The sequence below is a fragment of the Corvus kubaryi genome, unplaced genomic scaffold (genome assembly GCF_017639235.1).
Source record: "Corvus kubaryi isolate FWS band 111438036 unplaced genomic scaffold, C.kubaryi_AGA036_p1.0 37385, whole genome shotgun sequence".
In the NCBI taxonomy this organism is placed as follows: Eukaryota; Metazoa; Chordata; class Aves; order Passeriformes; family Corvidae; genus Corvus; species Corvus kubaryi.
This window is the reverse complement of record NW_024581127.1, coordinates 14,832,888-14,856,983: the sequence shown is the minus strand read 5'-3', so window position 1 is coordinate 14,856,983 and position 24,096 is coordinate 14,832,888. Positions and strand designations below refer to the sequence as shown.

Genomic DNA, 24,096 nt, shown 5'->3' with positions numbered 1-24,096 from the left:
TTCCTTAACTTGCAACACCTATACCAACACAGGGCCATACCCTTACCCTGTTTTCTCTTCATAACATGCAAAGTGCATTCATTTAAATCAAAAAAGCGCAGATTTTGAGCTTTTTTATATTGAAAATTGCTCAGATTTTGAATGCAGTTCTTGTCAAGGAAATCTTTTGATGTTGTCAAAACAGTTAACAGACTTGATGATCTTAAAGGTCCTCTCCAACCGAAATGATTCTATGGTTCTAAAATCAGCCTGGTTATTATTACAACAGGTATTAAGATTGTATAATGTCAGTAACAGGCATTCAGGTAAACAAGACAGGTATTCAGACTGAGGCAACACAAGGGCAGTGGCAGGACTCCTACAACTAGAGTATTAAGGAATATGCCTGCAGGAGTCTCTGAACAAATTCACAAGGACAATTTCTTTCAAAAGCAGAATTGCTGCAATCTACAGCATCAGATACTTTGCTTTTGAAGTCTATTAGAGTGGTTAGTAGGAACAAAAATACGTAAATTACATGATCACTCTGGCATGCCCAGCTAGAACATGTGAGTATTTATCCAGCTTTAAGCAAAGCTGCTCATCTCGTCCTCAGCCTCTCATTTAAAATCACTGGAGAAAGACAACAAACTGTCTGAACCAAATGCTGCAAGGCCTTTTCTAGCATCTGTTACAGCCTGCCTTTACTACTTCCTCTATTGAAAGAGTAAGTTTACTAAATGTTTTTGCAAGAGATTTGTGGGGCATGGTATTTATCTCTTAAAATGATAATATCCTTAGATGAGAACCTCCTACTAAAGCACTTTTGCACACATAAAGCAATTCATAGAAAACATAACTCTTCAGACAGGAGTTCTTGACAAAAAATGGCACAAAACCCAACAAAAGACTCTGCCAAACCCTCCTGAACCTTCGGAAAATACTAAATTACAGTCTGATTTGCATGAAGCAATTTGTTTAAATTCAAAATAATATGGAAAATTTTTCTTGTTACTTATATACACTAATTTGTATGCATGCACACACAAACTTAAGAGCCTCTTTTTTCTTATATTAATCTATTAAAACACAAATAAGAGCATCAAGAACTGGCTGCTTAATAAGAATTTCATATTCATCCTTAACCTGATATGATTCAACACTAGCTGATAACATAGTTTGCTTCCTATAGAGCAATTCTCAGTATAACCTTCACCTTAAATTTTGCATACAAGAGCTAAAATTCAGTATCAGATTTAAATTAAACTCAATATCTGAACTAAACATACTACTATGAAAGTAAGTACCAAATAAAAAGCATAAAGGTGAGCCACTAAAGACTGTTAGCAAAGTCTTCTGACTTCAAGTCTTACCATATTTTTGCAGTCACAGAACAGCAGACTTACAGACTCAAATAGAAAAAAACAGCACCGCTTGCCCATACAGCCACATTTGACTGAACTACTACAATCCAGGTGAGGGAAAAACCACTAAAGCTCTGCTTCAGATCTGGAGATAACTTTACCACCAAAGCAAAAAGATTTTATATAACTATACCCCTCAAACACAAGCCTTCTGTCTTCACCTTCCAAGTCCTGCATATTCTGTCAACACACCTTATCTCCCATCTCAATCATTTCCCGGTCAAGACCAATTTCTGCTTCCAGCATTCTTTGGTGGCAGTCTCTACCAGTTGTCAGGTAAGAATGTGTTTGGTATTCTGACAGTCATGCTTGTGGGCTGTTCTCCAAAGCTTCCACAAAGTTACTATATTCCTTCACAACTTTCTTTGTTGAAGAACAACAATTTGTTGTTCATGAATTTCCTCATGAAATGCCTCAATTGTCTGTATGCTGATCCAAACTGCTTGGTTTCTCTGTGCCCCTCTAAGTGCTTCAACCTCACAGTCTTCCCCAATTCCATAATTAATTACTCTTGGAGTACAGAGAGCCTTCATATACATCAGCATATTTCTGGTGCACTGTGTTCTGCTTAAAGGCAAGGACTCAAATGTGAAGCAGTAATACAAATAACACATTTCTTCTTGATCTCCTCATTTGCATCAGTTCCAAGATGAAAAACCACAGAACTCAAGGCTGAACATGAAGAATAGTCTTGTGGTTAGGTATAATGGCAGGAAAGTGAAGAAAACAGACACGGGCTTACAGGCTTGTCCCTCCCAATTTGCATTACCTGACCTTAAAGCCCCTAGCTTGGGCACAGAGATATCTTAGCATGGAGAGGGGAAGAGAAAGGAGCAAAGAATTTCAAATAGCTTTAAAAAAAAAAAGAAGAATTTGTGCAGAAGAGAAAAGAGTTAACAACAGTCCAACAGGACAAAGGGAAAAAGCCTCTCGGATGTAAAACAGCAACTGACACAGGTTTAACAAAGTGCTTTCAACTCTATATGAAGTCTGGAGATTTCATATATAGAGATAGGTAATGAGAAGAATATAATACTGGAACTTTAACCACCTTCTAAAACAAAACATAGCACTCATGGAGAACAGTGTCAGGACAGTCAATTACTATTAACTCAAATACAAGTCAAGCAAACTTCAGAATCACATTTAAGTGTTTAAGAACATATTTAAAAATCATACCACCATATTTGAGAACAGTATAAATGCTCGTACTTAAAACTCAGTGCTGCAGAAGATTAGTTCAAGAGGAAAGAAAAAAAGCCAGACACAGCTACATTAGGCTGACAGACATCAAAAAGCAATGTGAAACATCTTACAGCCAAATTCTATTTCAAGTACTGACATTAACCTAACTCATAACCAAAAGTGCACATACAAAGCGTGTTCAACAGAACACCACTTTAATCGCTGCAAAGTTCTGCTCCTGATGCACTTCAATTTAATTTTCTCATAAAATAGCCACATTTAGCATTTGATTTTTAGATGTAGATATAGAAATTGAAAAAAAGGAAAAAAGCACAGAAGAAAAAGGGGAAAAGCAGTGACCTTCAAAATGTAAATAGAACTAATGCTACATAATTCTGGATTTTGTACGTCAAGTGAAATTACTACTTATAAAACACTTCTAGTTTTATGCAAAAATTCTTTTTCTAAGCAGAAGTTGAGCCATTACTATCTAATCCAAATTTAGCTGAGAAGATGCTGCAATAAGAATAAATGACAAAAAAAATGCTAACTGAACTAACACTGAAGATGAACTAACAATGACACAGCATCACAGCAAAGCATATATATACACAAAAGCACCCAGGGAACTGATACTCTTCAAAAACATGGGCAAAACCCTCTCTTCCTTTCCACAAAATCTGTAGGGTCCACTGGACAACAGCTTCAAACAATGCCATATATTTTAATCTTCACATATCTTCAACAGAAACATTGAAATAGCACCTCTCCAAAAAAAACCACATCTCACTAAGTTGAGGTCAAGAACTTTATTTTTTGCTCAGGTGAAATTATGCATGTGCTCATTAGAGGTTTCACCTGAGGAAAGAAATATAGGATCAAGCCAATCAATTTGAGAACAAGTTCAATCAAATTGAACTTGCTTGCTAATCATGCTCTTCACTGATATGAAGTTCTTGGCAGAACAGTTCCAACTGGTGCTAAATTCACTGTAAGTTCATTTTACTATCATTTTCCACAGAAATATTTCATTTCATTCATATTTTTTATTCACTGATTACAGAAATTTTTATGACAATTGCTTTTAGCCAAGTACACTGTCATACTTTGAACACTTTCAAATAGTAATTTCAAAAATTAAGTTCAACCTGTCAACTTTTTAAACCATATCCTCAGAAAACACTATAAAAGTGTTTTCGTCTACATTCTTGTTAGTCAAAGATAATCCTTCTATGGCACAGACCCAAATTTTACCCTCCTGAGCATACATACCACTGAATAATTTGTTCAAATGTCAGTTGCAATTTTCGATACTCTTTTCTTGCCTCTGAATCTTAAACATCTGTAACAAATACTTGTTTTGAGAGTGCTTTACATTCATGACACTTGACCTTTTGATGTATGCACCACAAAATTTAAGTTTCAAATACCATGCAAGAAGGAAATCTGATCATTCCAGCAGTAGCCATCTGCAAGGTCCCATATCAAATATTAGTTCTGGGTTGCACAAAGTCATGGGCTACAAATCTTTTTCTGCAACTCATAATTAGTTGTAATTTGCTGCTTCCAAAAACACATTTCTCATGGAACATCTGGTCTCAAAAGCTTACCTTGACATTGGAAAAATACTTAGTATTTGGCTGTTGGTGTGTATATATGCACACAGATCAAGTGTAACTACAGAACACAAGCATGTCCTCTCTGGGTGGCTAGGACTAGAGATTTCTACTCCAGCAAAAAAGCCTCTTAGCTCTGTAACTGTAAAAGAATATAACAAGAAATACCAAACATAACAGGAAAGTGTTTTCCAATGTTCTTGCTGCCTTGTATCTAGTTATTGATGTTAAATGTTAACAGCTCATCAAGCACCCTACCAAACACTTGAGTTTTTCACAAACTGGAATTTTTGTTTGCATGATCCTTAATGTAAGTGAAGAACTGTTGAAATTGAAATGTGAATAAGGCTTTAAAAAAACCAACAAGCAAAACAAACTTGTAAGCCTCTCTAGAATTAAAGCATCATAGTGATTTAAAAAGACCCCACAGGTTCAACATTAACGTAACCAAGTACTTTTGGTTAACTAAGTTAGACACATGAAAAAAATTGAGCCAGTGCATATTGCAGCTTCATCGTGTCAGAAGGAAACCTTTCCTGAGCCTGTGAAAACAGCCTAATGCACAAAATATTCTGAGCAACTAAAAGAAAAAGAATCCCTGAAGACCCTTATATACGAGAAGTCTTCCAAGTACACTCAAGCAAGCACTATAACTTCTAAAGGTAAAAATTAATTACACTCCAGGATCTTCAAAGCATTCCCTCAATAACAGCAACACAAGTTTTGAAAAATGCCCAGTGCTGAGTTATGCCACATACAGCTGACTCAAGCAACCAGCACTGCTTCTTGGGAGACAGAACCTGGAAACACACAGGATGCTATACTGCTCTTGAAATCCATTTCTTCTCAATCATAGGAAAATCTAATAGAGCACTCTTAAGTTGCTTTCACATCTACAAGAACACAGCTAGAGCTAATAAGAGTTTAAAAATAAGCATGAAGGAAGATATTAGCCATGACAAGAAGAACAATATTAGCCTCTCAGAAATAAAAGGGATCCCAACTTCACATGCCAGATTCTTCAGAAGGCTTTCAAGAAAGTGACCTATAGAAGCTCTTATTCTCATGAACCTCACAATGTTGGAAAAGCATTCATCACATTTCTCACCTGAGCACCATCCTTTAACTTCAAGATGCATTCCATTGTATTGATAGTGATGACAACTGGTTCTGATCCCAATTTCGTCCATGGCACATGAATCCGAAGTTCATGAATATGCCCACTTAAAAAAGTAAACGGCAGTTTCAGCTCCTAACAACAACAAAGAATGCAGAATTAACTACTGAAACATATCAAAATTCCAGACACATTTGTAACTCAAAATAGTAAGGTTCTATTATAAAACAAGTCAAAAGTTATTCTTCCTCCCCTAATCAGCAGTGTGTCACAGGACTTGGCATTTGCCTTTATAATCACTTGTACAATTATGTTATAATTAGTCTGTTCAAAGGAGACATTTGGATTACGATGTCCTCAATAATAAAAGATAGTTTAAAACCACCTCTCACTCACATGAAGCTATTGCAAAATGTTTCACTATTCAAGGGACAAGTAAAAACAAACAAGGTGAAGGTAAATACTTAAACTGATATGCAACCTGTATTATTGTGAAGAGCACAAATTTGGAATTAAACACTGACCATGCCACAGGAAGGCAATTTCTTTCAAAATATTTCAGTGTTTAAGAGTTTTAAGAGGTCAGTGCTCTTAAGACTGGCCCATTGTTGCCCCTTTCACATCAAACTGCTTAGTAAATACAAAGTTACTAAATTTTTCATTGGCAAAACCAGACTCCTGTACACTAAGGTGTAATGCAGATGTCCCACTGCTTTAAAAACTAGTGCAAGTCAGTCTAGAACTCCTAAAAAATGCCTGGGCACTCCATCCAGCCAATGCATAGATCACAGCTCTGCAGAACAGCCACAGGGAGGCAGCTGCTGCTTGCAGCAATGCAGAAGGAAGTAAGGTGCCAAAGTTTAGATTAAAAGTACCCAAGTAAGTAAATTGGGGTACATACAACACAAAAATTTCCCCAGTAGCTTCAGGTGTTCTCCTGCAAAAAATGAGTTTAACACTTAGACAACAGAAGGGTCAGGCTAGAGAGCTGGTCCCAGGACTAGCAATCAAGATTTGGAATAATAAGTGTTTACGGTAAAATAAAGAAGCAATATTTGATATGTCAGAATTTTAAAAGTCAGCATTCTCAATACTAAGTATTCTAATGCTCAGTTTTCAGTGATGAATCATCTTTTCAGCTTTCTAATCTCATATTCTGACATTTTTTAATACCAAGTTTTAAAGTTTTAATGGAGAAAAAACAACACATCTTCAAGTTGCTTATAGCCTGGTGTTTTCATCATCATCTTAGACGCTGGGAACTACAGGTGTAGTATTGTCTTGGTTTGAAAGACAGGTGTCTGCTAAGGAAGGCAGGAGCCTCCCTTGGAATGGCAGATGCGACCCGCCTTCCCTCCGAGTTATTATAATTTTGAAATCAAGGGGCTTTCAGGCAAAGATATGGGAAATAGGAATAACAGTTCTTTACTATTATCTATCTATATGTGTATAACCAGTCAAACAAACAGCAATAACTGTGGCAGTAACAGCGAACAATCACAAACCCAAGTGCCAGCCTTCTCGGCTGTCGGGCCCTTTCCCCTCGGGTGCAGTTCCGCTCGCAGCCGGCAGGGGCGCTGGCGGCTCCCGGTGAGCAGGGCAGGTGCGATGGTTCCCCCGCGGCTGCAGGGGGCGCTCCGGAGCGAGCTCGGGGAGCACGCGGCACTGGTGCCCTGGGATCCCGGGAAGGGATGGGACAAAGGCTTCACAAACCCCTGGGCAGCCGATCCTGGTGTCCAGCCGGACCCTCGGGAACAGCAGGCTGGAACAGCAGGGACAAGCACAAATCCCAGGTGGCAGATGAAATGTATCAAAGCTGCGGAGCTGCAGTGGGAACCCCCCGGAGGTCTGGGCAGGCAGGGTGAGCACGGCTACAACATAGCGAAGGCTTGAAGCAACAGTGGGGGCAGGATGGCCACAGCCCGGCTCCCAGCGAGGCGGGGAAAGGCGGGCTTGGGATCCCGGGGTCTCTCCGGTAGAAGGAAGGCAGCCGAAGAAGCAGCCTCTCTCTCCGTCCAAACGTGGGGAACTGACTGCCCACAAACCTAGGTGAAAGAGATGCACCCCTCCCGCTGTGGCCAGGTCCTTTGTTTTCCTTAAGCACTCAGTAATTTGTCCCCCTGGCAACATGTATGGGGAAATTTCCTTTAAGAGAAAAAGAAAAACAGGAGAACTAAAACCCCAACAAGTATGTTCTCAGGTTGAGAAATAAGTGAATCTAAGTCTCCTAAATGCAGGGCAGCAGTTTTGGCCAACCTACAGTGACCATATAGTCCAACTGCCTGACCAATTCAGGGCTGAAGTCAAAGCACGTTATTAAGGGCATTCTCCAAATGCCTCTTACACAGTGACAGGTTTGGGGCATTCACCTCCTGTAGGAAGCCTGTTCCAGTGTTTGATCACCCTCTCAGTAAAGAAATGCTTCCTAATGTCCACTGTAAGCCTCCTCTGGTGCAGCTTTGAACCATTCCCACATGTCCTATCTCTGAATACCAGAGGGAAGAGCTCAGCATCTCCCTTTCCTTGTCCCCGTCTCCGGAAGCTGTAGAGATCTGTGAGGTCACCCCTCAGCCTCCTTTTCTCCAAATAAAGCAAGCCCAAAGTCCTCAGTCCCTTCAAACAGGACACTGCCTCCAGCCCTTTTACCACCTTTGCTGTCCTCCTCTGGACACGTTCACATCCTTTGCCCTCATTCTTCAGCTGAGGGGCCCAGAGCAGCACCCAGAGCTCAAGGTGAGGCCGCACCAAGGCTGTACAGAGGGACAGTCACCTCTGTGACCGGCTGGTGATGCTGAGTTTGATGCACCCCAGGAAGGGGTTTGTCCTCTGGGCTGTCAGGGCACACTGCTGACTCCTACTGAGCCTGCTGCTGACCAGCACACCCAGGTTCTTAACTGTATTTTGGTAAACTCAGGAACATGAACATTTGTTCACTCTGGAATTATCCTAGCAAGCCAGGGCTTAAGCACCTTTCCCCCTTGGCTCAGTTTATGTACATGTATCACTCAACTCAGAATTTCTATGAATGAATAGATGTTACACAGAGAAGGTCCGTGAAACTCAGAAATCAAGCAGGCAAGTTGCTAGGGAATTTCAGACAAACATCTACAAGTGGATCCAGAAAGCCTCTTTTCCTGAACTGCTGGACCCTAGACCTATCCCTGCTGTACAGAACTTCTGTATGAATAAAATCTGGGGACAAGGGCATTTTGCATTTACTACTTGATATGTACTATAAAGTCTTAAAGTCTGCCTATACAATATTTCTGTGAAGCTAGCTAATGTCATTTTTTGCCTAAATATATTGAAATAAATACATTTATTAGTGATAAATTCATGAATAATTAATATACAATAAAATCTTGGTGATATGTTTTGAAAGCCCACTAAAAATTTTTATTTTCTTAAGTAGTTACCATCTCCTAAGTTCAGAGTGGAAATAACCACTATTACCTGTGACAGGTTTGCATCTTGGGATAGTCTTTGGTATGACTAGAGGCAAGTCAACTATTCTTACCAATACCTACACCACCACAGCAACAACAGCTGCTAATAGGAGCAACTTTAGGGAACACTCCCCCATTCTGCAGCTGATACCTCCTAAACCTTTCTACTGGTGCTATGAAAAAGTTTATCTTGTATCCAGGAGCTAAGAGTATTGTATATTCACTGCTGACAAACTCTTCAGAGGAGGAAACTACACAAAATTATAACTCTACTTTTTTGCCAAGTACAACTTTCAGTTTGTAAGTTAGTTTTTGGGTCTTAATCAGTATTGATTAATGAAGTTTAAAAAAACCATACCCATCTCATGCTAGGGAAACTCCTGACTCCTTCCTCAGCCACGCTTACATAAAGTCCTATCTAATTTCAGTCCCCACTCTAAGAGATGACAGTTACAGTCTTTCTCATTAAAAGTTCAAAGAAAATTTTTAATTTTTTTTACAAAGTGTTTTTTCTTCATCTCATTCACTACTACACTTCATTATTTTAGCCAAAAAGCCCTTTGTAAAAATTTAGCCCTAGGCTCACAAGCAACACAAATAAAATTTTAATCCAGACAGTTTCAGTGAAGACACTGAAAAGCAAATATTGGGCTGTTTAGCTACAGATCTTGCTACATAATTAATCATACAATAACTTAAGTATGTTAACTTAATAATAATAACTTAAGTGCCTTTTGTCCCAGAGCTTTTTTTTTTTTTTCGGGGGGGGGGGGGGGGGTGGAATGTGGGGCGTGGCACAGCAACAAATTATAAAAAAACATGCAATTGAAAAATACATTACAACATAAGAGACAATGCTTTCAGAGATCAAAGCAGCAAACTACCACTGTTAACAATCATAGAAAGTTTTTTGTCTTCCAAAGACTAATTCCCATTCTGGACTTGTAGATGCGTAAGTTTTTGTCACTCATCAATATCACAATGTCTATTTAGATCCTGGCTTGTCTTTACTTCAAAAGGCATTCTGGAATAGCTTTTTTTCTACTATTTGCTGGATGTATTTAACACATTTTCATTTATGTCTAGTTAACTCCAAGATGCTGAAAGAAACTGAAGTAGGATTTATTTCAAAACAAAGGTGATAAAAGCAAATGCCCGACATATTTAGAAGATAGTTCTTTTTCAAAGAAATTTAGTTACAAATGTTATCTGACATTAAGGAAACACGCTGTCCTGGTTAGAGCTAGGGAATTAGAATAAAGCAATGTGAAGAACTCTTTGTTGTACTATTCAGTAGACAATACAAATGTGTGCCAAATTCAGTAACTTGTTCATAATACAACGTAACAAAGAACATTTTTATTCCTCCTTGTTTCCTACACAGTCTTTTTCCTTTCATTAAGTACTGCTTGAAATTCTTAATATTTCTTCTGTACCCATGACTGATTACACTTTGCATTTTAGATTTTCCATTTAATCATATAAATCTTTCACAAAAATATATATGACTAAAACCAAACTCCTGGCCTTGACCCACAAGTAACTAACAGCATATGATTAAAAACAATTGTCTGGGCTTGACCCATAAATAACTGACTAACATGTCATACTGCAGACTAGGTGATCATAATTCCCCTTTGCCTAAAATCTCCCCTTGCTCTAAAACACAAGACTACTCTAAAGGTTGGGGTGATAGGCAAGTATCTGTTCTCCTCATCAGTGTTAAGTCAAATACCTTTTCTTCCCAGTCAAGGCTCTATCTCACAAGTAACCAGTGGCACGTAACATAGATTTAAAATAAGGATATTACAATGCTCCCATTTCCTTAAAATTATTTTAAGTACATTAGAATTTTTCATATTTCTTTCTTTACAAATTCTTTTGGATATGAAAAATCCACACTATAATAAAACTGAATAATCTTTAGATCTAGGTATCCTTTGTCTTCCCAAGACTACTTCATCTTTCCCTTCTGCATTTGCAAAACAGCTAAAAACTAATTATGGGAATATACACAAGCAGCAAGAAGAGATCACAATGTATCTCATCTTTTTGGCACCACTGTATCAACAGATAATCTACACCCAAGCTACTTACCAAGTTCAGCGGTAGTTCTGTTACCTCTGGTACTACGAGGACTTCACACAAAAGTTTACAAAAGTGCTCAAAACACTTTTCCAAAAAACTCTTTAAGATATTAATTTCAAAATTTTATTACAAATCACTTTCTTGAAGCAGTTTTTGTACAATATGCATATTATGTACAGATGGAAAATTTCTTGGACTGCTTAGTCTTCTAGTAATTGAATGATTCAGGATAGGAAAAAAAAATCAACATTTCATTAGACTTAATCTTTAGTTAAAGATAATTATTATAAAATTAACTGGCTATTCAGAGAGTGACACAATTATATACAAAAGCTACACTGTACCTACAAGATTCAAGCCGAGTACAAACTAGTACTTGACCTCCACTACAGAACTGATATTGTACAAAAAAAAGGGGACAGAGAGAAGGACAGACCCTAAGAGTTATTACAATGACATTCAGCTTAACTTAATGAGAGTATGAAACTTACATAAACATACATAAAAAATATGCAAAGTATTTTCAGGTACTGGAACATTCTCTTCACATTTGATTAATTTTCTATGTCAACAACTGTATTACATCTGATTTCAAGAGATATTGGTTCCAACTTGGTCCCAAAAATAAAGTTAAATCTTCTATAAGACAAACAGCAGTTTATGCTCTGTTCTCATCTGTCCTTTGGGATTCTGTTTGGTGGCTCATAAGAGCACAACATGACATGGGAACATTAACATCAGTGAACTGCAGGGAGCAGGAAGCACAGACCTGTTTCCAAACCTTTTATAAGGTGCTTTGTCCAGGTAGTTTGGCACCTATGCTAACATTCCCAAAAGGCCATGTGTAACTCCACGAAAGATGGAATTCTCTGAAAACGTTTAAGGCTCTAGACAGATAGAACCTGGATAGGTGCATTTGTATCTAAGAACCCGAAGCATGAAATTAAAGCTGTGTTCATGTCAGATAAGGAGCAGGGAACCAGGCTGGGGATAGCAACACAGGACAGAAAGACTAACTTCAGGTATCATGAATCCACCCAGGGAGAGAACCCAACTAAAATAATATATACTGGTAATTTCTAGAGAGCAGTTTTTCAAGGGAGCTCCTGCCAGCTGCAAGGGCTTGGTGACTTTGCATTACCACATACTGCTTACTCAAAGGGTTTTGCTGAGCAGACATAAACAGCATCCCCTCCACAAAAAAAGAGAAAGACATTCTAAATACAGTCTGTGGGTCCAGACAAGTTCCGAAGAATAATAGGAGCCAAATGAAGATAACTACATTTCACAAACACCCAGCCAAATAATGTAAAAACAATGAATCTGAGCTAAATTTTGCATCCATTGCATATTGAAATTCCCACTCAAATGAGCATGGGTACATGTGGCAATATTTGCCACAAGAGCCATAACATTATCAGATTGAGCCAGATATTTAGGAACCAGTTCATAGGCAGACAAAGACGAAGCAAGGAATCATCTATCAAAAAACTGCAACTACTGGAAAGGGAACATCAACACTGAGAGCAGCAAAATTCTTAGAGTGTCAGGTAATACAGTAAGTTTGATATATCCATCCCAAGTCATCATTTGTTATTAGGACAAACTTTCTCTCTGCACAGCAGAGCACTGAAACAGCTTACCCGGAGAGGAGGTTCTCGCCAGACAGGAGATTTCAAGATTTCAAGACTCAGCTGAAGAAAAACACAAGCTTATCTGACAGCCTTGCTCAGAACAGGAGGTTGGACTAAATGACCTCCAGAACTCCTTTCTGATCAACCCTTCTTTGGTTCTATAACATAAACACTTAAAAAGGCTCACGGGGGAACACATCCTACAGAACATCAGCTGTATGGACAAGATGTACCAATTAACAGACTTGAGAGAAAATACAGTGGCTAAAAAATGCTTGAAGGAAGACAAGTAAAGTTCTTTAAAAAGCACAGAAAATAGGACAAGATCTCTTGTAAGATTGTCTCCTCTTCCAGAACAGGATCAGAGACTCTTTATTAACCATATACATTTCTTTCACATTTTAAAAGGTGTCCCTGAAAGAGACAACCAGCCTATTCCAATGTCTCGTAATCCAACACATAAATGAGATTTCCATTTATGTCTAACCTAAGTCTCCCAACATGCAATTTATTCACTTCCTTCTTGTCAGATACAAATAATTCTTGCCCCTATCATGTCTCCCCTTATTTTAGCCAACATTAAAAACACATTCCCTGTATATTTTAGTCTTCTTTCAAGGGATGTATTGTCTAAATTTCCTATTCTTTACTGCATTTCTCTCAGCTCCTTCACTTGGTTGGACTACATCTGGCCACAGGACTCCAGCTAAGCCCTGCTACATCATGCACAACAGAAGGCAGCTTTATCGGCCTCACACACTCAAGTTGTCAACTCAGATAAGCATAAAAGGAAATCATCCTTGTGCTAAGGCTTTATCAGTTCATATTGACAGCAGGCTCCAAATTCTGTATCTAGTGTTTTACTTGGTCAGGCTTGTTATTTTAAGGCTAACTTTTACTGAGTCTTTGATTCAATCCACAGAAACCAGATGATCAAATCTATTCCTCAATTACTCTTAGGTTTAGATACAACTGGAAACAATGAAATCTGGAGTCAGAAAACAATACAAAGAGCACAAATGGGGTTAGTATGCATAATTAAAAAGAGATCACACTTTACTTTGTGAGCTTTCAACTTAGTTACTATATGTAATTAGTAAACATGACTGGAAAAGCAATTTAATTAATGTTCATACCCTAAAATAATAGCTACTGAAAGAAGAAACACATCCACAAAAAAGCCTCTCTTCACACTCCATAACTTATAGAATGTGTAAGAATTACCATTCATTGCTAAACAAATGGCATGAAATGAAAGCAAGAATAACTAAACGCAGGGGGAAAAAATACTTGCATAAGAAGAAAACCAGCAAGGACTAAGTTATTACTTAGCTGTGCAGACCAACCTAAAATATTTCAGTCAATTTCTTTTAAATCAAAGACATGGACTGTAACTGCTATAAACATAACATACCTGTTCAAGTACATCCAACTTTAATTCAAGTTTACTAAGCACAACATCTCCTCCCCAGAGTGACAACTGCAGATCTGAAGGCTTCAAGTTCTTTATGTAACGATTCACATAACTCATCAAAATAGGAGTTACATAGGACTCCAGCATTCTGCAAGATCTCTGTATTACAGGTCACACACTAGGAAAAGAGAATGAGATTGAGATATTAGTTATATATCTCCAGTCTAATTTTCAATAATGTAACATTCCCGTTGTTTGAATGTATGAAAATAATTCTAAACATTGTTTATAGTCAGAGATTCATACAGTTACATATAAAGATAAAATGCATAGAAAGATGCAAGCACGTCTACTTGCATTTTTGGATTTTCAGGTTATATATATGTAGATATATGTATATACACACACACATACGCATGTGTGTATATATATACACATACGAACTAGTAATTAGCTTGTTTAAAAGAAAATCTAAATGAACGAAGAAACAGAAAAGGTGATCGAGCAGTCTACCATGCTTTCACACAGCACTTAAGTGACAAGAAAACTTCTTTTTGGAGTCATCAAAAGGATAAACTTTTATCGATAACACCAAAAAAGGGTAATTTCTAACTTTTAAGACTCCACACTAAAATATCGCCTTAGATGCACCTCACCGGTCACAGCACCGTGTACAAGGCAACCCCGCCAGTTTCGTGCCACTCTGAACTCCAAGAAACCAACATCCCTCATGAACCGAGCTGAAGATACATTAGGGGCTGCCATCACTCCCATCCCTCTCCACACTCTTTCCCAAACTCCCACTGTCCTGAAGAGACCCTTCCCTGTCCCGTCACCGCTGCAGCCCCACCCGGATACCTCCACAAACCCGGGAACCCTGCGCCCGTACCTTCGGGACACATCCTCGCACGTCCCCCCCGCGGCCCCTCGCCCCCTCAGGGCCCCTTTACCTGGCTCTGCACAGCGCCCCGAGGCTCCGCGCCCACCCCAGGCCGGCCGGGCCGCGGGAGCGCCGCGCACGCAGCGCCTCCGGCAGCGCCTCCCGCCCCGGCTCCGCCGCTCGGGCGCTTCCGGGTTCGCCGGCGCATGCGCGGTCCTCCGGCGGCCGTCGGCCGGAAGCGCTTGGCGCGAGCGCGGGGCGGGGCCAGGCGGCGGCTCTGAGGGCGGTGGGGGTCACGTGCCCGGGAGGGGCCGGGAGGGGCCGGAGGGGGCCGGGAGGGGGCCGGAGGGGGCCGGAGGGGGCGGGGTTTCCCCGGCATGGCCGTGATGTGGGGGAAGCGCGTGGACTGCGTGTGGGAGCCGCAGGGACACAGAATGACTGAGGCTGGGAAAGGCCGCCGAGGTCAGCGAGTTCAACCTGTGACGGAACAGCACCGTGTCAACTCTGCCGTGGCACTAAGTGCCACGTCCAGTCTTCACTTAAACACCCCCAGGGACGATGACTCCACCACCTCCCTGGGAAGTCCATTCCAGTGTCTAATCACCCTTTAAGTGAAGAAATTCCTCCTAATATCCAGCCTGAACATCCTCTGTCAGTCTATATCCTCATGTTCTCTCGATTGTTTTCTGGGAGGAGGCGCCAATTCCCACCTGCCTACAGCCTCCTTTCAGACAGTTGTAAAGAGCAATAAGGTCACGCCTGAGCCTCTTTTTCTCCAGGCTAAACATCCCCAGCTCCCTCAGCTGCTGCTCACAAGACTTGTGCTCCAGACCCTTCCAGCAGCTCCACTGCCTTTCCCGGGACCCTGTCCACACCTCAATGTCCTTCCCGAACTGAGGGGCCCAGAACTGCACGCAGCAGTCGACACAGTCTCCTTCCAGGGCCGAGTGGCCCGGCCACACCCCAGGGGTGCATGATCCGCTGCCGTGGGGAGGTTGGGCATGGCGGGCTCTGATCCGGAGCGCTGTGAACCTCTGAGATGTGCCACTGCCTCGACCAGCTTCAAGGTTTGGTTCAGGTTGTTGTAATTGACAAATGACTGTGTGGGGCAAACTCCAGTGGCAGCAAACATTTCTTGTTCCTACTCTTCTTAATAAAGGTGGGCATTTTCTGGCTTGGTTTACAGCAAGGTTCCGCTTAGGTTCTCAATTTCACCATTTCAGATGTGAGAGTAGTTCCTGACACCCAGGAACACCCTTGATGTTCTGCATGCCAAGAGTGCTTCTCACTTTTCTAGATCATAAAGAAAAGCCCTCTCCAGCAGCCCCGAGTCTTTTGGGGTTGCTTGTGGCACCCAGAAAATGCCCTGGAAAGGTGAGTTAATAGAATCCTTGCAGACTGACATGTTGGCATGTGGGTGATCTGGAAAGGAGCTGGGCTCATTTTTGTCAGGGAAAAGTGCAGTAAGCAGTGCCTGTGGGCATGGCTTTGATGTAGATAATGAATAACCTTTTACAAAGGCCTCTGGTTTGAGTTTTAAAGGAAGGCCTGAGATACGCCTCTTGAGTTACATATTCCTGCCGGAAATTTGAAATCCCACATGTTTAATCTCCAGTGTAGTTATGTGGCTGAAAACAGATAAGACAACATTATACAGCATCTGAGATAGTTCATGTGAAGCCCAAACAGCAAGTGCTTGGGTAGGAGCCTACCACTATAGCAGTACACGTATTTAAATGTGGCTGAGCTAATCAAGGTCTGGAGGCTCCAACTCCTGTTGGATTACCTGTCTGGTCTGCCTCTGGTATACACATGCTGAGTTAACCATGAATCAAACTTCATTTTGCATACACCATTGCCTCACTTGCTGTGCCATCTTCACTCATGAGTCACCATCTGCCCATAAGGCAGTCTTTCACCTCTCAAAGAGTCAAAGCAGCTTGGACTGCTTTTCTTCTAACAGTGGTCACCACTCCCACAACTCATACTTGAGGGTATGATCGACCATTCTTCAGCGCCTGTGGCATGTTAACCTGTGGCTAAGAAGTGGTAGCAGGCAGGTGAGGGACAGGAAGATTTTAACAGTGTCAGTGGTCTTTAATTAAAGTTGTACTTCTGACTAAACTATTTCTCTAGGACGAACGTTCTTGAAGAATTCCTTTGCAGAACTGTTATACCTTTCTGTCCCTCTGCTAGAGTCGTGAATTTTACTGGTAAAACTTTTCAGGAGTCTGCACTGCAAGCCAGCTCAGTGAAATAATCAATGTTAATGGAAACAACCTCATTTATAGCACAGCCTCCCCACAGAGTTGCATTAACACAACAGAGGGATGTGCCAACAGATAAGCGTAATGTTGAAGCACACCCTAAGCCTGCATCAAAAGCCCTTATTTCAACAGAAAAACAGTCCTCTCTTTCTTTGTCCGTTATGTTATTACTTTTGAATGACATATCCAATCAGTGCTAGAATGTTTTCTGAAAGTTCAGAATTGAAGGACAACGCCCTATTTTGGTGAAAAATCAATCAAATGAGAATCCAAATCCAAAATGAGAAGAAGAGTAGGGGAAACACATAGTGCTCCTGGCAGCTGCTTGGCAGACCTAGCAGCTGAGAACAACTCTGTAATTTTCCTGGCAGTTAATTAGCATTTCATTATAACTACCTCCATCTCAGTTCTAGTTCAAGCGTGTTGACACCCTGAATAATTTCTTTCCCACAGTAGGAAAAAAAATGGGAAAAAAATTGAAGGAAGGGATCATGCAGGAATAAATCTTTGAAAGAAAGGAAATGGATGGTATGAACCAAGAATAGCTGGAGAAGGTTGTGAAGGTCCCTGATGTACAAAGGGATGAGAGCTGAGTACATGGGGGATTTGCAGGTAGTAGGCAGGTGGTGTGCAGTAATGAGCTTGGGCATACTACAGCAGCGAGGGAGGGCATGCCTTTCTAGAAATGTCAGCTCCTTGAGCTAGTCCAATTTATTCAGTATTTCAACACTTCACTGAAACATGCAGGATAGGTATAATTAAAAATTGCAGATCTAGTGGTATGTGAATCTTGTTCAATCATATAACTTGAATGATTGGAAATCCCTGAAAAGCTAACAAAAGTAGATACAGTTTACCTGGAGACTGAAAAAGTGTATACAAAAAGGTGTCACTTTTGGCCAGACATGAAAAAAAAAAAGCATTTCAAGGAGGTCCTCATGAAACATCTACCTGCAGAGTACTTTTTCTTGATAAAAGAGTCTGTCAATGTGTTTCTGGCTTCGGTGTTGTTGCTATAGGCTATTTCCCATTTTCTGCAACAGAAGTGGGATCAATGAAATACAAAATGGAGGGGAAAAATAGAGTTCATTAAAAAATGAGAAAAATCTAAAAATGGTAGAGGATGATTAGGTGGCTGTTACAGAATTACTCGATCACAGAATGGTTGAGGTTAGAAGGCACCTCTGGAGATCACCCAGTCCAACCCTCCTGCTAAAGCAGGTTCACGTAGAGCAGGCTGGACAGGATTGCATCAAGGAGGGTTTATATCTCCAGAGAAAGAGACTCCACAACCTCTGCTATGCAGCCTATTCCCTGGGTTCTCTGTCACCTGCAGAGTAAAGTTCTTCCTCATGTTCTGTTGGAACTTCCTGTGCATCATTTTCTGCCTGTTGCCCTCATCCTACTGCTTGGCACCACTGGGAAGTGCCTGGCTCCATCCTCTTGGCACCCTTCCTTCAGATACGGATAGACATTGGTAAAATCATTTCTCAGTCTTTCCTTCTCCAGGCTAAACAGCCCCAGCCGTCTCAGCCTTTTCTCATCCGTGAGTTGCTCCAGACCCCTCATCAAATTCATAGTACTCCACTGGACCCTCTCCAGTAGTTCCTTGTCTTTCTTCAGCTGGAGACCTCAGAAATGGACACAGCACTCCAGGCATGGCATCAACCAGGGCAAACTACCTGAGGCTGCAATCAAGGGGAAAAACGTGGAAAATAGACATCTAAATAGATTTTTTAAAGTTTGACCTGGGCAGTTTGCAGGACATAAGACAATCTGAGGTTATTGACAAGAAGGGTTGAGAGACAACCTGTGAGGATCTTCTTTTTTAACTGGAAAAAGGTTTTTATTCCTCCAACCTCCTTCACAATGTCCCTCAGCTAACACTGGATCCTTTAATCAGGTTACCGAGCAAACTGCTGTCCATGTCTGTTCTGCTCCAATGCCTCCAAGTACAGCAGCATGCATATAGGCAACTGGTCCCAGAAGATTTCAATGTATTCATGTGGCAGAAAACGGCTGGTTTATGATTCTTTAGAGCCTACTGAGGTGTCCTGTAGACAGCATGAGACTGACAGCATGAGGGAGATCGTAATCATAAATTATCAATATGAATAGAGATACTTCAGAAGTACCTGTGGGAAAAATAAAAATTACTTAGGCTTCTTTCTCTCCTCCTGTTCTAGGTGTTAAAACATGGACTAGTTGATTTGTAAAATTTCTTGTTGGTTCCTTTTTCTGTTTTTACTACAGATTACACTTGTAGTAAATTATGTAGTATATTATAGATAGGTGTAAAATATATGTATAAATATATATATATAGTAATATATAAGAATAGTATACTATAAACATATTAAGATTTGCCCTCTCTGTTTTACTGGGAATTTCCTGAGCTCAAACTAAATTGACGAAAAATATGTATCTTCTAATATTTTTCAAACATTAAAAAACTACATTAACAAAAACAAACAATGTAAATCAATCCGGTTTACTATTAGAAGTAAATAGGTTATTGGTGATGCCCTGTTACCTAATTATTAAATCATAAATCAGAAACTGGGAAACAAAAATTGCCATGCCACTTTTATTACTATAATAGACCCCATACTACTATGGGGTTATTTTCAAGCTCACCAAAATGCACATAGATTTGAAATTTGGAAACAACAAAAGCAAATTTTTTTTAAAATTGCACATATGCTTTCACTGTAATCTGAATTTTTGGTATATTCTAAGTTTTAAGGTGCAAACAGTTGTCTATCATAAGTTTTATTTGTTCTTCTATTCCCTAAATTGTGCCTGAAAATCATAGTGAAAAAGCTCTCAGCCATAGTCCTGAAGTGGTAATTTTTTTCAAGTGTTAAGGAAAATAGATTTAATTTTGGGACCTTTAAAACGGAAAATTAGTATTCAAAAAAGATCAAAATAAATTTATTATTTGTAACTATGATTATGGGCAAGAGTCTGTTGGAACAGTTACATTCACTCTGATTTAAACAGGAAAGTATTAATTTAGTGATCAAAGGTCATGAAGTTCTGGAAGTTTTTGCTGTATAATCCCAGCTCATTGCTGCCTCATCTGGCTTTTTAGGAAAACGCTTTTACCAACCCTGCTAAATTTAAATCCCTGCAGGAGTTTGGGGTTCAGAGTGCTCAGGACAGTGGGGAGCAGGGCACATTTGTGCAGATTCAGACGCTAACCCGGCTCCAGCTTCACCAGTCTCACCTGACGTCTCCTCTGTGGGTGAGCGTTCACTCCGAGTTAACGGGGATCTGTCCAATCCCCTCTTCTCAAGGGTGAGCAATGGACTAACAGCCAGCTTAACCCGGGTGAGCAGGGCTGGGTTGGAAACGGTTTGGTCCAGACAGTGACGGTGCACTCAAATGTAAGGATTTAGCTACAGTAACTGGTGTTTTAAAATGTAGCCTGCATGCATAAATTCTTTGTACATACATTTGGTTGCTTTAGGAATTATTAAACCTCAAATAAAGAGGCAGTATTACGTCTCCAGAATGCATGGTCCTGAATTTTATTCACATGACTGAATGAATGAAAGACAAGATAAGAAACCTAAATGGAACAGGGTGGAAATGTACAGTTTAGTCTTCTAGGAGTATAATTTTCAGGTAAATCATGAGAGGCAGGCATGGCTATCTAACCAGGAAAGTTAAAACTGGAAAGTGGTTTTCAAGTTTTTGTTGAATTAGTGACAAAGGAGAACAATTACCTACCTTGCAGTAGTGAAATTTTAGGGTATATAGCAGTATTTGACCTGTTCTGATACACTTGAAGGATTTATGTATCCTTTGGGTAGAAAGTGGTATCTTTGACTTCTACACCTAATTATGAAATATGTTAAAAAAGTCAGCCAAGAAGATGTTATTTCTGGTTCCAGTACATGAAATATATGTTTGACAATTTCAAACTGAGTATGTAGAGAAACATGTAACTTATTACCGCCTCTGGGTATGAGGAGATTTATGCACTAAAAGTTTCACACAGGGTTTGCTAGACTGTTGCTATACTGTTCATGCAAAATGTGTATTTTCAATGACAGCTTCTAGCATACAGTCTTTTAAAATAGTCCTGCTTTTCATGAGTTAAATGATCACTTTTTTCTGGTATTTACATATTTGCATTTCCAAAAAATTACAAGTCTATGATTTTATATGTACTTGTGCCTATGAATGATTTTCAGTAAATATGAAGTGCATAAATATGCTGTCAATATATTTCAAATAAATATTTATACATATTCTGCTATTATAATTTTTCTTCAGTAAAAATTTTTATATGTTATCAAAAGTTTAAAAGTAACCAACAGCTTCTTTCTGTGTCATTTGTTGGTTCTTGTCCTGGGTTGCAGTGCATTCTATTACCATCCTCATGAGCTGTTGAAACCAGGTGGGGCAGTGGTTCCTTGCCTCCTCCCTCCAGACTATCTTCTGTTAATGAGCCCATCAACACCTTGCCTCATGACTCATCATCCCATTGTGAGATGCTCCACCCAGGAGGAGGAACCAAGCATCCCATCCCGGATATAATCTGAGATTCCAAACACCACAGCCACCCTTTTCCATTGGATTCCCAGAGGACAGGAGCTACATAGCCACCACTGGAGCTTCCGAGGAACAACAGCCCCTTTCTACAGGATCACTGCTTTGACAGAACCACATCTATCACTTCAGGAGGACTGCAGCCACCATTTTATCAGACTGCCACCACCACCCTGACTAACAGGGTGTCAGATTGTATCCTGACTCTTGTCAGTTTAACCCAGTGTTTTTTGGCTTTATTTTTTGATTTCCCTGTTAAATTGTTATTCTGACTTGTTGCCTCCCACTGGTTTGTTTTCAAATTAGTACAGTTCTTTAGAGGATGAAGATAAAAATGGCAAAGCTCAGGAACCTTTTTGCTGGAACTATGCTAAAATCCAGTTCCTTTCAATATTTCTTGGCAAAGCGAGTTTTTCAGTGAAACTATAACAGTCTGTGATGCCCTTTCTTTGGCTTGTCCTGCAGCTGTACCAGGAACATTCCTGCAGAAGCTGAAGTCTGTTCTAAAATTTCTGCATCATGTGAACAAAAATGATCTTAGATTTGATTTACATATTGTAGAGCTGATATTAATGAATATCAGGCATGTTGGACAGCAACAGGAGCTGCAAAGCCAAGAAGATGTGCCAGCTCCACAAAGTCACCCTTGGAACCTGAATGGCAGACTCAGCTCCATGTGAATAAAATCTTTAATATTTCAGGGCTGATCTTCTGGGTTTCTTGGACTTTATAGATAAGTAAACATGGGTCCTAATATTTAAATCAATCTGTATAAATTGAAATCAGACTGTGAAATGGATAAAGGACTGAAGAGAAAATATGGAAAACTGATAATTGAGATACATAGATCTTTTGTAAGACAGAGGCTTTTTGTCATTTCCAGAACTTTTAGTAATATTTTAGGTCTTTGTCCTAGCATATAATTTACAGGCCTTAGGTAGGCTAACTTTTTTTCCCTCCAAGAACTTACAGATGTTAGCCTTAAATGATTTTCTGATGTATTTTATCAGGAAATTAAGTAGCTGTTTCACACCTCTCCAAAAATCCATAGTTGTAAAAGCTCTGCAAGGATCCCACTTCTGATAGAATGACTGCTCAGAATTCCCTCTGCCCCTGAAAAACAAGGTGTAGAGTCTATTCATCACACTGCAGTTTTGAGACATTTTTGGTTTGGTTGCTAATTTTGAGACACCCTGTATTTATTTTTCCTTTTAAGTGAGTGCTTCTTGCTGTTTCAGCAGCCATTATCAGTTGCTTGCTTTCCATCTTTTTTTCTTTTCATTCATGTAATTTCCTGCCCACATTTTCAATTCAGTGTTGGTAACAACAGTAACCTAGGGATGAATTGGAAGATGTAGAAGGTTGAAATTTCTCCCTTCAATCTTAAATTCTCTGAGTAGGCAGGATTGCATATCTTACATTTCATTTCAAGGACTTACTTCTTTTTTTTTCTTTTGTCAGTCCATTCTTTTCTGAAACACACTGTCAGTTAATATTGATTTCCAGTGTGCTGTATCCCACATGCATTGATGTGATGCAAAGAACTTCTTGCTATACTTCTTGTTACACATTTTATATCATCCAGGCATAATATAGGGAAGAGTTCTGTACAGATTGATATCATTCATTTGTCCAAAGATGATGGATGTGATGGTGTGGATGCCATTTCAGTTACATGATATTCACCTATTATTTTCTCTGTATAATCTAAAACCTGGAAGGATGGGGAGAGTGTTACCCCAGGTTATTAATGGTAGCCAAAATTTGAAAGACTGTTTTATAAAGTGTGCAAATGTTTATAGCATGATTGAAGTGAGAGATTATTGAAATACTGTGTAAGATACTGCAAAATCTTTTATTAGTGATGGCTCTCACTCTTTCCTGAATCTTGCTTGATATTGGAAATTTTCAAGGTCTGTATGAGAAATGAAGTAAATACAACAAACTCAGTCTATCAGTAGTTTACATTTGTGACATGAGCTGCAAAAATAAAGCTTGCTTATATCCAGACACTACGTTTCTGATAGTTTAATCAAGATTTCCATAGATAGCTCTCATGCCTAAGAACAAATATCAGCAAGTCTATAAGATGGAAAGAACTTTCCGAAATTAATTTTTAGATTTTATTTGAAAAGCTGACACTACATGAATCACCTGCTTTGCAGCAATGGGTCTCATTCTTTCATCCACATGTTTCGTCATAACCTTTATTGTGTTTTCAAACAAACATGTGATATTTCTAGAAATGCAAATTAGGCCTAACAATTTAGTGTTGTAAGATATTCTCTTAGCAACAGAAGACAGCTGCTTATTTTAATTCTGGTCACAAATTACCTGGAAAAACTGAGTCATTTTAGGCTACTTTTTCTTCATACCTCTGCTTTTTCTAATGTGTCACACAATTTCTTTTTCAAAAAGAAACAAATCTGTGTGAAAAGGGAGAAGTAGTGGTATTTCATAGCAGAGTGTATTTGCTTCTTTCAAAC

General features: G+C 39.7%; 1 protein-coding gene across 8 annotated transcripts in view; it reads right to left on the bottom strand.

Moving 5' to 3' along the window:
- VPS13B (vacuolar protein sorting 13 homolog B) overlaps window positions 1-14,944 on the bottom strand; it is a 437,572-nt gene extending 422,628 nt beyond the window's left edge. For all 8 annotated transcript variants that reach the window (XM_042036377.1, XM_042036379.1, XM_042036375.1 and 5 more), the window contains exons 1-3: window positions 14,854-14,944; window positions 13,904-14,081; window positions 5,313-5,456 (exon numbers count right to left, since the gene is read on the bottom strand). In XM_042036377.1, coding sequence (XP_041892311.1) covers window positions 5,313-5,456; window positions 13,904-14,050 — 291 coding nt within the window. In that variant the 5' untranslated portion in view covers window positions 14,051-14,081; window positions 14,854-14,944. The remainder of the gene's footprint in view (window positions 1-5,312; window positions 5,457-13,903; window positions 14,082-14,853) is intronic.
- Window positions 14,945-24,096: the final 9,152 nt, after the last annotated feature.